At 40.2% G+C, this 18,963-nt stretch overlaps 1 protein-coding gene across 1 annotated transcript in view; it reads right to left on the bottom strand.

Annotated features, from left to right (window-relative positions):
* Positions 1–8,546: 8,546 nt before the first annotated feature.
* Positions 8,547–18,963, bottom strand: part of LOC109201181 (Fc receptor-like protein 5) — a 41,100-nt gene continuing 30,683 nt past the window's right edge. The window contains exons 2-6 of the mRNA XM_025903519.1: positions 14,284–14,319; positions 13,878–14,141; positions 13,553–13,798; positions 13,317–13,466; positions 8,547–10,349 (exon numbers count right to left, since the gene is read on the bottom strand). Of these exons, the coding sequence (XP_025759304.1) occupies positions 10,189–10,349; positions 13,317–13,466; positions 13,553–13,798; positions 13,878–14,141; positions 14,284–14,319 (857 nt within the window). The 3' untranslated portion in view covers positions 8,547–10,188. The remainder of the gene's footprint in view (positions 10,350–13,316; positions 13,467–13,552; positions 13,799–13,877; positions 14,142–14,283; positions 14,320–18,963) is intronic.

Below are 18,963 nucleotides of genomic sequence, written 5' to 3'. Positions count from 1 at the left end.
ATTTTACATGGGTTTTGACCCCACCATCTAAATGCTGAAGCATTCGACCAGACTATGTTTTTACAATCTTCTGTTCTCTGATGTTAGTGAGTCTGTGTGAACTGTGGCCTCAGTTTCCTGTTCTTAGCCGTTGTTACGTCCTGTGTAGTGTGCATACCGTGCTCTTTTGCATACCTTAGTTGTAATGACTAGCTATTTGTGTTGCTATCAACTTATCAACTTAAAGCAGTCTGACCTCTGACCTCTGACATCAACATGGCAGAGAGCTTTTTTTCTCCTTTTCAGACCATTCTCTGTAAACTGTACAGATGGTTTTGTAGGAAAATCCCAGTAAATCAGAAATTTTTGAAATACTCAGAGCTGCCCGTTTGGCATCAACAATAATATCTGACCCAATATCAATTTTGTTCAATAAACAAGTGGATACATGCAACATTACATGAATTGTTATAGATGTAACAACTGTATACAACAATGATAATAAAAAAATAAACTGTACATTGTTACATTACAGCATTCCTTTGGACTGATGTGGATGTCACTCTGAGATGTAACACTGGCTGAATGTTGTTTCAGACCCAACCCAAAATCCCGGGCAGCAGCACTCCCCCAGCAGGACAGTTTACCCCATTGCACCAGAAAACATCACTTGTCGTGACACAGGCTCATTACTGCAATACTCTAATACTACATTAAAAAATCCAATGATTAACAATAATTATATTGAAAAACACATTTTATTGTCCACTCCCCTCCACCGTTTGTGTGTCCCAGGGATCCCAGGGGCTCAGAGTAGGCTCTTCCACATCGAAAGGGGCCAGCTGAGTTGAGGTGGTTCGGGCATCTGACATGGATGCCTCCTGGGTAAGGTTTCTGGGCATGTCCCACCGGGAGGAGGCCCTGGGGCAGACCCAGGACACACTGGAGAGATTATATCTCTTGGCTGGCCTGGGAACGCCTTGGTGTTCCCCCAGATAAGCTAGAGGAGGTGGCTGGGGAGAGGGAGGTCTGGGCTTCTCTGCTTGGGCTGCTGCCCCCACGACTCGGCCCCAGATAAGCGGAAGAAAATGGATGGATGGGTGGATGGACATTTTATTGTTTGAGATGATTAAGTAATTTAAATTTAAATATGAAAAGCTTTTTTTCTGTGTTTTAGTTCTGTGCAGAGCTGTGTTTTTTTTCCTGATACTGTTGCTGTTGTTTACTGTAGTCTGTGACCTTCAGAGGAAAACCTTTTTACCCTCACATCGCATGCAAATGAAAGCATTTTGTTTCTTTAGAAATCAGTCTTTGAGTATTTAAATCACCTGCTAAAAAGAAAAATAACTGCATGCAGCAGTCATTCGGTGTGAAAATATGTAGGCTTTTTTCAGACTGCAACACTGTGAGCATGCCTGATCCTGTCTGATTCTATAAGCTATGCAAGTTGGGCCTGTTGGCTCTCCCGTAGAAGTACCTCATCGTAACTGTTAGTGTGTAGTCTATGTATTTCACTGTATTATGAATTTTAATCCATGAAGATTTTATATTTGTAAAAATTCATTACAGCCCAAAAAACTGAAAGAGTTTATATTTATGTGAATGACATCATGATTTAAAGACTGTGGGTCAGTGATGAGAAACAGTAAAATGGTCAGGAACAAACCCAGAAGCAAGAAAATCGGGTTTCATCTGTGAGTCCACTTCCCAGCTCTCACTGTGGAACTACTGTAACCTTATTTTTGTCACATGTATTTATTTTTTAGCCATGTTGTTCCTACCTAGTGTTTACGGCGGGACTGTTTATGGTGTAACGTTCCCTGTGCCGTGTGTGTCGAGGAGTCAAAAAAAGGAAAGAGTTGAGTGGACACTGTCCTGTAGTGTTGGTGTTCATTATAGAAGATTCCTTTAAAATAACCTGTAGCCCTCCATACACCCACAGCTCATATAGTGTTAGTAAGATTAGGAATGGAGCTGTAGCGTCAGCAGCAGATTCAGCAGCAGATTCAGCAGCAGACTCTCCGTTAAGCCAAAGTGGACTGGATGCAGTCCAAGGCACTGCGTCTCTGCCAGTGTTGGGGAGTAACGGAATACATGTACCGCCGTTACGTATTCAGAATACAAAATATGAGTAACTGTATTCCGTTACAGTTACCGTTTAAAAAGGTGGTATTCAGAATACAGTTACTTTGTTGAAATAAATGGATTACACTGCGGTACTTTCCTGTTTCATATTGTCACGGGTCAGGACTGTTTGGGTTTGTTTGACAGCTACGTTCTGTTGTTCCAGGCGGCAGCGTTACGGTTGCCATGGTTACAGGGTGACGCGCTCTCTCTCTGCGTGTTTCCTGGGTGAGAGAGCGCTTTTTTGTTGTTGTTGTTGTGCTAAGCTAAAAGGCAGAATGCTACAGGCATGGCTCTAAAGCATGTAGCCTGATGGGCAGTGTAGTCCGTGCTGCAGGGAGAATGGACTGCCATACCCGTTATGTGTCTGTGAGCGAGGGAGGGAGAGAAAGGAAAAGTCCGAGCTGTCACGGAGCAAAAACGGGAGCTGGAAGCATGTAAATATAATAATAACCACAGCAGCCAAGAAGAGTGCCTGACGAGCCCATTTGTAAGTAAGCTATTAAGACTCAACTGTACACTGTGTTCGTGTTTTCCTCCGGAAAAAATAAGTTCCGTTGGAGCAGCCTTTCAACGCCTCTCTCTGTCTCCCGCAAGCAAAGTTGACCCAGACAACAAAGTAAAGCTAGTTTTCGGCTACCAGCCCGACACGAACCCGACGTATTAGCCAGAGGTCCCTTTACTACGTTTCGGAGCCGCGGACCTTCAGTAACAGTAATAAATCACAGCAATAGGACATTCATGTAGTTGTAAACAGCATGATAATATATTAAGTAATCCAAAGTATTCAGAATACGTTACTCTCATTGAGTAACGTAACGGAATACGTTACAGAATACATTTTGGGGCATGTATTCAGTATTCTGTAATGGAATACATTTTAAAAGTAACCTTCCCAACACTGCGTCTCTGCTGTGGGATAATGAAATCTTTGGCTGCTGTTGATGTGGACATGGGAGGCAACAGCAGCTAACAATTTACTGGGCTTCATTTACAGGTTACAGAGATTTTCATCCAGACAAAAAGCATCTTAACTGGGAGAGAGAAAGGGCAAGGAGGAATTGTTTTGAGTGGGACGGTGAGATTACCAGCAGCTTTTATACCTCCTACTCCTATATGCAGATATTGACATGACACTTCTAGGAGATGATGATTTTGGGCCATGAGACGGACATTCAGCAATATACATCCTTCTAACAATAACATAAAGACTGTAATGTCTGCAAGCGTGGAGCAAAACAGAACCAAAGGTCCTCACTGACTGGACAAGCACACACACTCATTTATATCATTACTCAATAACTGTTTCCAGTTGGACCAACTTCTACATATATCACACAGACACATGTTACAGCATGAGTGCATGTTTTTAACATCTAAGTGTAACAATATTTGAATCCTTTACTCACCCATCTTCATTTTTAGACCATCCATTCAACCAAGTCATTGACAGCACTGCTCTGATACAAAGTCATACTGGTGTACTCACCCTGCTCTCTGCCACTCTTCTTATTTTAAAACACAGTTTGTTTGCTTGTCCACCGTTAAAGTGTTTCAGAAAATTTTGCAAATTTAGTGTGTGAAGTGTAAAATAGCTGAACAAACTCAGCTTAGGCGATAGGTTGACTTTTCATCACTGAGTGAAATTAAGGTCCTAATACTGAATAAAAGATGAACCTGTGTAATTGTTGTATTGTTGATTGTCATTTATGCTTAGAAATATCTACTTATATATTCTTAGAGTTTATAATTAGTTGTAGATTGGTAGAGGTCTGATCCTTAATAGTCTGCAAACTTTGTGTGCATTCCAGAGCACTCTGGGAGCATGGGAGAGGTCGTGCCTTGTCTTATTGTTTCATGGTAGGATAAACGTGTCTATATCTGTTTTAGTCTAAATGCCTTTTGTTTAGATGAACTGCTGGACTTCCAGGCCAGCAGGTTTAGGGAAGTCGTTTATGGGGACATCTTGACCCCGCACACACACACACACACACACACACACACACACACACACATAAGGTATTCTTTGTTCACATGTATACCTATGTAAGATGTTACATGTTAATGAACCTATGCATATTCATGTAACCACAATAAAAGGAGTGCTATGGGGAACCTGGCTGAGAGTCTGACGGAGGCCAAGTGGGTGGAACGACATCTGGCTCTGGTCCGGTCTCCCTCATGCATGAGTACGAACTTTGCCTACTTGGTGTTCAATGCTTTTGCTGTGTAATTACATTGTCTTCAACGTTCCAGCGAATAGGTTTAAGCTACAAACCTAACAGTAATAATACTGACACTAGAATAAAGTCAATTCAAAGTTGCTCTGTTATCACTTATTGGTAGTGATTGTTTGACCACGTGACAGCAGTATTTATTTGTTTATTTAAAAAAAAAAACAATCTTCACCCTCCAGGGCCAGTTTATTATCACCAATTAATCAAACTCCATGCATGTCTTTGAGCTGTTTGAAGAAACCCTGAGAAACTACCCAGTGAGAACCCCCACAGACACAGAGAGAACATGCAGACTCCACACAGAAGGGCTCCAAACAGCAGGTGGATTTAAATATCCTGGAACCAGAATAAACCAGGAAATAAATGAATGTGTGTTCTTCGTCTTTCAGAGGTGAATTGTTTTTGATTTCCTGATTTTGAACCTGTATGATATCAAAGACATACGGGTGGCTGGAGCTCAGGTGGTAGAGCCCGTCACCTACTAAACTGAAGGTTGGTGGTTTGATCCCCGTCTACTCCATCGAAGTACAAATGTTAGATTGGAAGCTCTTACGTAGAGAAAGAACCTAGAGAAAATGTTCTTGGGTGAAAGAGGCAAATTTGAGCACTCAGATTAGAATATGAACTGGTCCATTTACCATTTACACACCAAACTGTCACACAGGTTACAATTATCATCCCCTTCCTTCAGAGGATGTTTTGATGGCCAACCTTCATTTGTGAAGTTCATCAGTATGTTTCTGCCTGTTCACTCTGTGCCCAGACCAAGTCACTGAGCTCACCACCTGCTAGTTTACTGTTCCCGACAGCTGTGGTCTGTGACCCTACATCATGGTAGATTGCCTCACTAGCCTCCAGGTAACGCCACCATACTAACTATTGCAAACAGTTTTTCCAAGGCTGTGTGTTTTGTTTCTCTCCCTAAGCTTCCTTCAGCCTTAGAGGCCTCTCAGCTTTTCACAAATCACGTCTTCATGTTACACAGAATCTCCGGTCTCTCCGCAAAACTTTCCTTCGCTTCCTGTGAACTCACATGAAGTACAGAAAACAGCAGCACTTCTGTAAAGTAGCTCAGACAAGCAGCAACAGGAGCTTCTCCAGCTATAACCTAATGCGCGGAGGGGAGGCTTATGTGACAGCAAGGGAAGTCAGGTGACCGGAGGCCGCAACATGCTCAGACAGCAGCTACTACTTATATATATGACCAACTAATGTGATTGGCCAGTAATTAGCAGTGAAATATTAAATAAAATATTCATTCTGTTAGAGTCTGACACACAAAGTAAACTCCTCCTCTTCTTTGTTTTTCTTCCATGTGTGTGAAATATAGATTGGGACATTGTTACACTGTTACATGTCTAAATGCTCAGAGCTGCTGTGATGTGATTGACTCATTACATATTTGCATTATCAAACAGTGGGACATGTGTACATAATAAAATGGCCAGTAGGTTTGTACTGTGATTAGAACAGTTACTCTTTTATCACATGTTGCATGTTGTTTCTTCATAAATGTGCATTTGTCTAACCTGTCTCCGCTTTCTGTGGAGGGCACAGATTAGGTCATAACATCATTACATTGTTACTGCAAGCATCACAATTAAGTTTGCAGAAAATGAAATTTGTAGTTAATGATAATAATTGTGTAAACCACACTTTAACAGTGGAGATATAAGTATTTCATTTATAAAAATAAATATATTTGTACTAGAGATGGACCGATCCGATATTAGGTATCGGTATCGGTCCGATACTGACCTAAATTACTGGATCAGATATCAGTGAGAAATAAAAAATGTAATCCGATCCATTAAATTTCAAAAAAGCACCTCACAAAACTTGCGACACGGCGTAACTCGGCTCATAACCGTAGCACATCGGAGCAGTGTGCTCATGTGATAAAGCAGCTGTGTGTATTTGTAGCCTTGCTACCAATCCAGCATTTCATCTCCGAGGAAGTTATCCCAGAGAGAAGTAAAGCAAGTGTGTAAGTTCATCTCTGAATGTTTGTAAAGCATTCCCACGTTAAGCTTAACAACCGATATATGGAGCGACTGCCTCCCTCTCTCCCTCTGCTGCTGCTACTTCAATCGTGAAACTGATCAATGATCAGCTGATCGGCTTTTCTGTCGTGAGTCCGTCTCTCTTCTTTGTTTTTGGCCCACTTTGCACCAGAAAGAGGAAACCAGCGGCTGAACAACAGCAGCACGTTTAAGATAAGATAAGATAAGATGGCCTTTATTAGTCCCACAGGTGGGAAATTTGTTTTGTTACAGCAAAAGTGCAAAGTTATGTAGCAGAAATTAGAAAACACTGGAATGCAATAAAATACAATAAAATAAAATAAAATACTATATACAATAGAATAAAATAGAATAGAATAATATATACAATAGAATAAAATAGAAATACAAATACTATATACAACTGAGTAGGAAAATACAAAAACACAACTTCGTCAGAAGAAGAATTGCACGTATAGCAGTCTTATTGCACATGTGTGGGTTTGTGTGTTTGATCAGCTGCAAAAGTCTTTGTTGTGGAGTCTGACAGCAGTGGGGAGGAAAGACCTGCGAAATCTCTCCGTCCCACACCGTGGGTGCCGCAGTCTCCCACTGAAGGAGCTGCTCAGTGCTGTCACAGTCTCATGCATGGGGTGGGAGATGTTGTCCAACAGTGATGACAGTGATGACAGCTTAGCCACCATTCTCCTGTCACTCACCACCTCCACTGGGTTGATAAGCTTGATAAGCTGTCGTTAGAATTTTTATTTAATATTACTTTCTAGACCAGGATCTTTTTCTACGTAGCTGACGGCTGGTAACTGTGCAGGGGCGGATCTAGCAAAGTTTAGCCAGGGGGGCCGATAGGGCATTAACAGGGAAAAGGGGGTACAAAGACACACTTTTCTTTCTTATTCTCATTTAAAATGTCTAGCTTTTAATAAATAATTATGTGAATCTTACACCCAAAGTTTTAATCTGATGTAAAATGTATAGAAGTTCATTACTGTATATAGTAACTGTTAAGTCTAATATACCCTAGTAAGCTATACTACTTTTTCCTTTGGGAAGGTACCATCTGTGAATTCTGCAATTCTGTTGAAGAAAGATGTTGAATCTATTTAATTATTCTTGAAAAATAATTTATTTCTGTGCTTTTTTTTCACCCTGCATTAAATTGAAGTTGATTACATCGATTAAGCATCATGAGGTGGAGGGTGGGGGGTGGTTCCCTATTTTCTTTTGCTGGGAGTTTGCAACCCTATTAGTTAGGTTGCTTAATATTTCTGCTAAGTACTCTTTAAAATACCAGAATAGGGAGGATGGAGCAGGTTTAAGTTTATTAGATTGATCGGTGTTGCTGAACTATGAAATATTTTGGGTGCAGTGTATTTTTTACATACAGGTATAACAGAATAGCTTTAGTGTTGTTGCTTATTTAAACTTGAGTATGAACTTATACAAAATGCAGCAAGATATTAAAAAAACAGTTTTATTGATTAAAAAACACACTATATCGGATTCATATCGGTATCGGCAGATATCCAAATTTATGATATCGGTATCGGTATCGGACATAAAAAAGTGGTATCGTGCCATCTCTAGTTTGTACTATGTGATCTGAAAGTACCAGATGCTTTCAGATGATCTTTTGAGTGTTGGAGAGCTTGTTGTTGCCATTGAGTGTCAGTAGATGGCAGCACCAAGCTGTAGTTTAATCTTGATCATCAGATGGAACTTGCTGAAGTCTCTGTGTGTTTGTGTGTGTGTGTGTGTGTAGTCCCGTAATCTAAACTAGAGAAGATTGTGCATGCATATTAGTCATCTTGCAAAGATTACTTTCCTGTTTACTGGCTTAAATAAATCATCACTTTTACACCTCCAAGCAATCCAAAATGCTCCTGACACGCTCTAGCAAGCAAACTCACATTATTGTATTTTTATTCTTTTTCCATTTGGTCCCAGATGATTTTTAGAATTAACTTTAAAAACTCTCACAGTTGCATACAGACCACTAAATGGACAAGTTTAAAATCGCTTACTTTAGGGATCCACCGATACCACTTTTTGGAAAACGAGTACGAGTACTTGCATTTCAGTACTCGCCGATACCGATACCGAGTACTGAATAAAAACATGATTTAAATTTACAGGTAACAGCTTTAGTCATATAATTTAACAAAAAAACAAACAAACAAGGCACTAGTTTGGAATTAAGAACATTTATTTAAAATGAAAAGCATGTTGTATGCAACATATTACAGAATAAATAATTATAAAAAACAAAACAAAATTTAATTTTAAATTTGTTCGTCTGTTTCTCTGTTTAGAAGTCTCACTAGCACAGTCACAGCTGGGGTGACATCAGAGGCTAGTGCGTCATAGCTACTCACTTTTTTAGTTTTTTCCTCAAAAGGGGCGAGGATGGCAACAGTCTTCTCCATGCGTGCTGTTCCAGCGCGTCTGTACGTCCTGCTGCAGTCTCTTTATTGGCTGGTTGAGCTGTCCCTGAATGTCCTCGAGGCGGGAGTAGGCTAAGGCGGAATGTTTAAAATGCCCAACTATTTTCCGCCCCACTGCTATAGCATCAGCTCTGCTCCTCTGTGCTAATAAGCCCTCGTGAACAGCCAGTTGGAGCGTGTGCGCGATACACGGCAGACTTGGGAGCCCTGCGTCATTCATGGCTTTAATCATGTTTTTGGCATTGTCACGAAGCACAACATGTACTGATGTTTTATGTATACCCCATGTCTGGAGCATTTCCTCAAACACATGCACTATAGCCTGGCTGGTGTGCGAGTTGAATTGTTTGGCATGTAATATGGCTCATTGCGGCGTGAAACTCATCTATCCACTGGGAGGTTAGGCTAATTAGCAACACGGGGCTAACACTGCTTGTCCAAATATCCGTGGTGAAACTAAACGCAGAGAAGGCTTGCAGTAGGCTGTGGATATGTTTATTCACGGACTTGTGTAGTTTAGGCAACTCCGTGTCAGTCATGTAGTGGCGGCTTGGGGCATCATATCTGGGCTCCAGAACATGGAGGAGACGCAGGAATCCAACATTTTCTACCTCCGAGAGTGGCTGGTCACTCAATGCAATGTACTCGATAATTGCCTGTGTTATTTTCACAGCACGTGGATTGTCTCTGGACATTTTCTCTCCTCTTGCAAGAGTTTGCTGCAGCTCTGAGCTGCAGCCGGGGCCTGGGGGCGGGCACTCGGCGCCTGTGATTAACCCCTTACACGCCGCTTAAACATAGACATTTCTCAGACCGTGGTATCGGTCTCCGGTATCGGGGGACTTTTAACGAGTACGAGTACTTTAGAAAATGTGGTATCGAGGCCGATACCCGATACCGGTATCGGTGCATCCCTAGCTTACTTGTCCCTAGTGCAAGACTAAAGAAAAGTTGGAAAAGTTTACCACTCCAGCTCCATTTAGCTGACTCCTTCAAAAGTTAGAGAAACTGCTGTGAAATATAAGATCCTATAAATGTTTAGCTGTTATTTGGTGGGGTGGGGGTTTTGTGTATTGTGTGGAGCCAGAGCCCACTGCCATATTTTTGAGTTCCCTCCAAGTAGTCTGGCTTCCTCCCCCAATCCAAGGAGGGTGTGAATGTGAGTGAGAATGGTTTTGTGTCTCTCTGCTATAGGCCTTCAACCCCCCCCACATGACCCTGAATCACACAAATGGAATGAAAATGGATGGTAAGATGGATAATATATGAAAAGTTTCAGATCACATAACATCTGCAGATACAGTTGTTTTTCTTTTTTCTCTTTTTTAACACAGTTTAACCACAATATACATAAACAAATCTCAATAAAATATAGAAGTCTGCTCACACACCCTTATTTAAAAAAAAAGTAATCTTGAACCATGGTGGAGACAAAGAACAGCAGCTGTACATTTTTGCTTCTTCTTGCTTCTCTTTGATGTCGATTTCTCCATAAGTGACATCTTCTGTTCTCACTGCTGAGTTGACTGCAGCTGCATCACTCTCTGCACAAGAAAACACATAAAGCGAGCATCAGTGCAGGCAGTACAGTCCTATAGATACTGCTGCTGTCACATTAACGATGACATAAAAATCATTCAGATTAATCATGCTCCACCTTTTTGTGCAGGACTGAAATGGGACATGATGGAAAACTGATCAGGTCCAGCTGTCAGGTTGTTGTGTGCGGGCGAGGAAGAGATGACCCAAACGCAGGACACACGGTGCAGAGTGATGATGATTTATTGGAGCGAGTGAAAGAACAGAGCAGGAACGACAGGACTGACTAACTGACTGGAAGACTGAATGGCTGGCTAAACAGCTGAACAACTGAACACGAGCTTACACAGGAAACAGGAAGTGAAAAAACATGGATGTGGCAAAATCTGTGCTCTCCTCCTGTCTCATTCCCCATTATCCCTCAGTGTATTTAAGGCCTGTGTTTCTCTCTGTCACTGTTGTGTCATACCTGCATTACGCTGAGTGGTTTTCCCTCTGAATTGCTGAAGGTTAGTTTTGCTCTAAGTGTGGTTAGTCTCTCTCATTCATGTCACCCAGTTTCTTGTTTTCATTATACAGTTTACTTTCTATTTGCCATTTTTAAGGTTTTTGTTTGTTTGTGAAGTTATTTCTGATGATGGGTTTTCCCAGCAATAAAGCTGTCGCTTTTAGTTCATCCCTCTGTGTTCAGTGAGTCCTGCATTTGCCTGCCACACAGCACACCATGACAAGGTCAGGCTTTGAACAGTAAACACAACCACACATCAGACGACAGAAAAATGAAAAAGTAGTAAAAAGTCAGTGGCATGGAAGAATAGGAGGGAGAGAAACAACTAAACCTGGCATGTGGGGTTCTTTTAACCCATTATTTCCTAGATTCAAGCATGGAGTGTGAAGGGTTTTTTTTTTTTCATTATAATTTAGTTTTATTTTCATAGCGCTAAATCATAACAGCTGTTGCCTAAAGGTTCTTTCTATTGTAAAACCCTATAAAATGACCCCTGTATGAACAAACACTTGGCAACAGTGGGAATGAAAAACTCCATTTTTAACAGGAAGAAATCAGCTAGAACCAGGCTCAGGTTGGAGCAACCATCTGCCATGACTGGTTAGGGATGTGCAGATGAAGACAGGACAAGAGACACATGGAAGAGAGCCAGAGGTTAATAATTATTAAATCCAGAGAGGTGTATAAACACATAGTGAGTGAGAAAGGTGACTGAAGAAGTAATACTAATTGCATCATGGGAATCCCCCGGCAGCCTACACCTATTGCAGCAAAACTAAGGCAGGATTTAGGGTCACCTGATCCAGCCCTAACTATATGCTTTAGCAAAAAGGAAAGTTTTAAGCCTGATATTAAAAGTAGAGACAGTGTCTGTCTCCCGAATCCAAACTGGAAGCTGGTTCCACAGAAGAGGGGCCTGAAAACAGGAGAAATCTGCTCTCTCTTTCTAGTCCCCGTCAGTACTCTTGCTGCAGCATTTTGGATTAACTGAAGGCTTTTCAGGGAGTTTTTAGACAGATTATATACTGAGTATAATTTCATAAGATTACGAAACATGAAGATGGACCTGAATCACAAGGCTGTATTTGAACTGATTGACTACAGACCTGTGTGTGTGTGTGTGTGTGTGTGTGTGTGTATTAACAGCCCTGAGGAGCTGACGAGTTTTCATCAATAAAAGGAAAGTGGACGACCACAGAGCTGTTAGTCTTTGTTATACACAGTGTGAAATACACTGTTTGGAACACAAGGAACAGCACTCACCGCTAACAGATACTACAAACACAGAACAACTACTGTGTGATCTATACATATACTGTAGGGTTTGACTAAGATTTTAAAAATATGTATCACTAAATGATACATACATTTTCTTAACAACTGGAGCAGGAGGACTGAAGCTTATCCTCACTGGGATAGCGTGAAAGGCAGGCTGCACACCAGACAGGTTTCCAGTCTGTCACAGGACTAAGAAAGACAATTTAACAATCTATCCAATTTGAAATCACTAGTTAACACCTATCATGTCTTTAGACTGTGGGAGAAAGAACTGCCCCCATAAAGAACGTGCAGTTTAAACAGTTTACTGTTTAAACTGCACGTTAGTGTGAGGTGAAGAGTAAAGATAGTCTTCTTTGCAGTGGAAAGTTTTAAACCTTGTGGTCTGTAACCATGAAAACAGCTCTGTGATGGTTATTGCTGCTCAGACGAACAACCAGAATGCTTTGCAGTCTGTTACTTCCTCATACAGACCTTTATCTCTTCCTCCGCCAAAAAACAATCAGAACATTTGATATCAGCACATTAAAACCCATAAATGTTGTTCTAATTTCGTCTGAATGCCTATATTGAGTAGGATAGAAGAAGAATTATTTATTTAATACCTGAAATCACTATTGTATTGTTCTTATTACTTTTGTAATCTAAAGAGTACTTTGTGGGTAGCTCTGTTGTCTTACAGCAAGAAGGTCCTGAGTTAAATCCTTTTGAATGTTCTCTCTGTTTTTGTGTGGATTCACTCTGGGTACTTCTCCAAAAACATGCAGTTAATAGGATAAGTTTAACTGATTATTCTAACTTGCCACATTAATGTGACTGGTTGTCTGTCCATGGTGTACCCCACCTACCTGGGATAACCTGCAGACACCCTGCTTCCTTAAATTGGACACGCACAAGAGAATGGATGGGTGGACTACATTCAGGATGTTTAACATTATTAATAAAGGGCAAATTTCTGCTTGAGAAATACTTGATGCAAATGGAAACTTCTGTTTGTTTACGAGAAACTCGCACAGAGCTTCTTTAAACCAAGTTTCATCTTTCCTTTGAATATTGTTTAAAAACATACTAATGTGAGACATTCAGAGTGAGTCTCAACTTTTACTTTCCTGTCAACATATTGTTAAAATTGAAAAACATACTAACGTGAGGTGTTAATGCAGCACATGAAGAGTGTAAGTCTCACCTTTTAATTTCCTGTCAACATGTCGTTCCACCAAAACAACCAGTAACATCACTACTAACACAACACAGACTGTTCCAGCTGTCAGTAACACGGGGACAAGTGGAGAGGAACCGGCAGAAGAGGCAGGTGGAGGTGTGGTGGTGTGTTTGTCTAAAATAAAGCAAACACAGTCATTAAGTTGTCGTCACATTGTGAATGTTGAAACCTGCAGAAACACAGACAGGTGAGTGTGTCACCTGTGACAGTGATCCAGCTGGATGGAGACTCTCCATGACCGCTGATGTCACACTTGTAGAGGCCTTCATCAGACCTGGAAACATGCTGGATGGTCATGTGACCTGCAGAGTCTTTCCCGGTGAAGACGCCATCTTTGGAAAAAATGGCTGGGAGGTTGGAGGGAGTGGTCTTTGTTTTACAGAGCAGAGTGACGTCATCTCCCTCCATCACAGGGAGGACAGGACTCTGCAGGATCACTGATCCACCTCAACACAGAGACAAACTACAGCATTTCATCCATTTACACACAGCTTCATCAACACTAACTCCACACACTCAGCTTACCAGTGACTGTCAAGTTAACCATGTTACTGATGGTACTCTGATTGAACTCACACCAATATATTCCACTGTCATGAGGCACCATCATAGTGATATTACAGGACGAATCATCTGGTTTTCCCCACCCATCTCCACACTGAGTCCTCTGTTGTTTGCTTGTGTTTCTCCTCACAGTCCATCCAGCAGAGCTGTCGTCCTCCTCACAGCTCAGAGACACAAAGTCTCCTTCAAAGAACTGAGAGCTGCTGGGACTCACAGTGAGATTAGCTGTGAGAGTTAAAATTAAAAAAGATGTCATGGTTGTGCAAAGCAATTAAAATAATTCTTATGTGGTTAGGGCTGCCAACCCTAAACATAAAAGAAGAAGAATTTAACACATATTTGACATATTTAAAAGAAAATCACTGACCTTGGTTTGTTATCCTGCAAGGCATTGAAGTCAGAACTAAAGAAAAGTAAAAGTTAGATTAGCATGTAAAATAATAAAGACTTAAGAAAAAGATCTATTCATATTTATTATTTTAGCTATCTTGCTATGGTTATATTTATAGTTCTTGTCTTTAGGTTTGTTACTGTTACGTTCCTCATTTCATCTCAAGTCTTCTTTTTCTTTATGTTTGTGTGTCTCCTGTGTCTAGACTGGGTTCTCTCTCTGTCTCACTAGTCCGCTGTGTTCTCATGTCTGTTCTTCTCTGGTTCCAGTGTTAAGACTGTGTCTCTGTGGCTTTGTATTAGTTATTGCTTTTGAGCTTCAAGTCCAAAAACTTGTTTTGTCCCATGTGAGCTCACAAGAACTCAATAAATAAACATTGGAAATCAGAAATCCATCAGTTTATTAGCCCTGTGCACATTCCTACTCCGTCATCTCTAACACCAAATCTGTAAGGCTGTTCCTTTAGTGATTATTGGATGTTTTCGAACTCACTGTACTCGATGCATAAGAAACATTTGTAAACATGACTGGTAACAGTAAGCATGAAGTCGTGTGTCCACTTTAAAGGTAAGCTGATATAATAACTAACTAACCTCTGTCAAGTTCACTGTTTCACAGAGTAAACTTTTCCCTTCAACCTGCTGTTCAGTCCATTCAGCCTGTCTTCTTGCTCTAACAGTACCTTCTCCTCCATCATTGTTTATTAACAGAGCAGAGAGAAAAAGTTCAACATTTGAAAGGAAGAAATTCTTCACTTACAGAGCAGAAATAGTAGAGACGTGTCTTCCATTGTCCTCTTGACTGATGTGACTCATTTTCTCTTTTTGTCATAGACACAGTAAACTCCGCCCCCTTCCCCCACATACTTTTTTTTGCCTATATGTAAAATGTGTGCAAAAAGTAGATTAAAAAATCAGGGCAGAAAATCAAAAATATTGTTTAACAGAAGATAGTAAAAAAGCAGGCTCTCGAAAGTCACTTTTTGAAAATCATTGACTTGTTTTGAATTTGAAGCACCGCATGAACTGAGACCTGGGGGCGACCAAATGATGCAGCTTTGAAAGTACAGTTTTTCCCATATATAGGATTTTAGCGGCTCATTGAGCCTCCACTCTGGAAACTGTTCTCTGCCAACAAATGGCTCCTTAATCCCTTGTGCAGGCTGCTTTCATGTTGTTTTACACCAGTTCTGATCCCACCATCTAAATGCTTAGCAGCAGTAATTGAGACTCTTCAGATGAGGCAATGTTTTTACAATCTTCTGTTCTCTGATGTTTGTGAGCCTGTGTGAACTGTGGCCTCAGTTTCCTGTTATTAGCTCTACACTCTTGCTGTTGTTACGTCCTATGTGCTGTGCATACTGTGCTCTTCTGCATACCTTGCTTGTAATCAGTGGCTATTTGTGTTGCCTTACTATCAGCTTAAAGCAGACTGGACTCTGACCTCTGTCATCAACAGATGTTTTTTGGGGGGAAATCCTAGAAAATCAGAAGTTTCCACCTGGCATCAACAACAATGCCACATTCACCTTTACTTAAATCACCTAAATCAAATCAGAATATCTATAACTGTAATGCTGTTGCCATGTGATTGGCTCATTACATATTTGCATTAAAAAACAGTGACATTTGTACCTAATAAAATGGTCAGTAGGTTTGTACTGTGATCAGAACAGCTCCTCTTTAATAGCATGTTGATTTCAGTGTTTGTTTCTTTATACATGTGTGTTTCTCGGCCTTATGTGGGCACAGAAATGAGCTGTTGTGAGTTCCAAGTAAAGCAGTGAAGCTTTACTAGTAAAGCACTGCTATGTTAGCCATGGGCTGTGGTTTCAGACTGATATGAGTACAAATGTGAGAGTAACAGATACCACAGAGTGGCTCATCTGTGTGAAACTGGGGCACAAAAAGTACCAGTATATTTAAATAGTTCAGTTTGCAGGCCTGCATTAACACTAAAAAGTTAAAGATGTATATCATTTAATGTGAGGTAATATAGAACATTATAAGGAAAAATAACTGATGTTCGTGTAAAAGAAAATATTCGGTCTAATATTATTTTTCTTTAGTAAACAGGTGGATACATGCCACAACATTAGAACAACCATGAAGTAAAGTTAATGACATTGATTGTTACAGTTGTTAAACTGTACATTGTTACATTACAACATTCTTTTGGGAAACTTTGCTTTGATGTGGATGTTACTCTGAGATGTGCCACCAGCTAAATGCCATTTCAAACCCAACAGCACTCCCCCAACAGGACAAGGATGGAAACAGCATCTGGTGATGTGCATGGGTGGTAGACTTCAGTACTCATTGTAGGCAAAGGACCTTTCGACCAACTGTCCCTACATTTAAAACAGTGTTAATTTGTCTAATTGCCTTTGAGCCTCTGAAAATGGAGGACTGTTTATAAAAATATGTCTTAATTCACTGAATGCAACACAGTTAAATTACAGCTGGAAGTTTGCACATCAGTCACATCTTGATTATAGTGTTAAATATTTTGTGGTGGTGTACAAATGTGTTTTTTGCCACCAAATGACGTCCTTAACTGTAACACCCATTACTGATGATAACACAACTCTGTTACTGTTACAACTTAATTTAATAAAGTGCATGAGATGAGAAACACAACACAGAGCATTAAGTATCAGAACATGGCTCATCAAATTTGATTACAATAAAACTAGTATGTAAGTTGACGAAATACATATAAATACTTCAGAGACACAATCCTTCCCTGAGATTAATGAGCACATATTTTTACATTTATAAAACCTCATTAGAGCCCAAAAACTGAAATAGTTTATTTTTATGTGAATGACATCATGATTTAAAGACTGTGGGTCAGTGAAGAGAAACAGTAACATGCTCTGTTCTGTTCATCTGGATGTAGCATTTTCAGTGGGAGAAACATTTTGTCACTGATCCAAGTGACTTCTTCAGTCAGTCAGTAGATTATGATATAAATTTATAATATAAATGCATGTCGCAAACTAGATTTTGTAATAATATCTTATGATTTGACAAACTGGAGTTGATTCATTATCACTTGCCTCACTTAATAGACCAGAGAACGCTACCACAACCAGAAACCAGGGTTACACTACTTTCCACTGGAGAAAAGGTAGAAAAGGGTGGATATATATTCTTGGGAATATACTTTGATTCAAAGGTTAGTGCACATTAATAAAGTTGAGAAAAATGTAAATAAGATTTTAAATATAATTAGATAGAGGGCAGCTTTAAAAATGTATATATAGCATTAGTAAGATTAGATGTGGAGCTGTAGCGTCAGCAGTAGATTCAGCACCAGGGTCAGCAGCAGACTCACAATTAAGCCAAAGTGGACTGGATGCAGGCCAAGGCACTGCGTCTCTGCTGTGGGATAATGAGATCCTTGGCTGCTGTTGATGTGGACATGGGAGGCAACAGCAGCTAACAGTTTACTGGGCTTCATTTACAGGTTACAGAGATTTCCATCCAGACAAAAAGCATCTTAACTGGGAGAGAGAAAGGGCAAGGAGGAATTGTTTTTGAGTGGGACGATGAGATCACCAACCGTTTTTATACTACCTACTCTTCTCTGCAGATATTGATATGACATTTCTAGGGGGATGATGATGATGGGCCACGGGACGGACATTCAGCAAAATACAGCCTTGCAACAATAACATAAAGACAACTGTAATGTCTGCAAGCATGGGGCAAAACAGAACCACAGCTCCTCACTGACTGGACAAGCACACACACTCATTTATATCATTACTCAGTAACTGTTTCCAGTTGGACCAACTTCTACATATATCACACAGACACATGTTACAGCATGTTTTCAACATCTTAGTGTAACAATAGTTGAATCCTTTACTCACCCATCAGATCTTCATTTTTAGACCATCCATTCAACCAAGTCATTGACAGCACTGCTCAGATACAAAGTCATAGTAGTATATGCACACTGCTCTCTGCCTTCCTTCCTATTTTAAAACAGTTTGTTTTCTTGTCCACCGTTAAAGCGTTTCAGAAAATTGCATCCATTTTAATAAGTGATGTGTAAAATAGCTGAGCAAATATTTTTAGTTTTAAAATTCAGTTAATGAAAAATGTAAACTTTATAAATAAGATTTGATTTATCAGATAAAAGCACGACAAGTTAAACTTTGTGCACCACCACTCCAGAGGGGTAGATGGCGATAATACACTGTGGTCTACAGGAACCAGGGAAGAAAAGATCTAATCCCTGGTTTAACTAATGAGTAGTGATGGGCAAATAAAGCTTTCTGAAACATTGAAGCTTGTATTGAAAAACGGTTCATTACTCGAAGCTTTTCAGCACAGTTCTCTCTGGTGACATCTGGTGGCCAAAAATATGAAGAGCAGCTTGAATCTACAAAATAAAACCAACTGCTTCATTATGATTGAGAGTGGAATTCTGTCTGATATTGGGCTGCCGTTGTGTTGCTTTAAACATGTAATTTTTGGTCTGAAAAAATTGTTGTTTATTTATTTAATAAATAATTTTGATCAATAAATGTTCCTTGTTTAAACGAGCGACATGGTGTGGTCTTTCTTTACTTGTGACTTCTTGATACAACACATTATGGAGTATGCTTCTGCTGTGAGGTCCTGCCTTCATGTACTTATGCAG

This window comes from Oreochromis niloticus, linkage group LG3 (assembly GCF_001858045.2).
Source record: "Oreochromis niloticus isolate F11D_XX linkage group LG3, O_niloticus_UMD_NMBU, whole genome shotgun sequence".
Classification (NCBI taxonomy): domain Eukaryota; kingdom Metazoa; phylum Chordata; class Actinopteri; order Cichliformes; family Cichlidae; genus Oreochromis; species Oreochromis niloticus.
The sequence above is the reverse complement of the archived record's forward strand: the minus strand, read 5'-3'. Positions and strand labels throughout refer to the sequence as shown.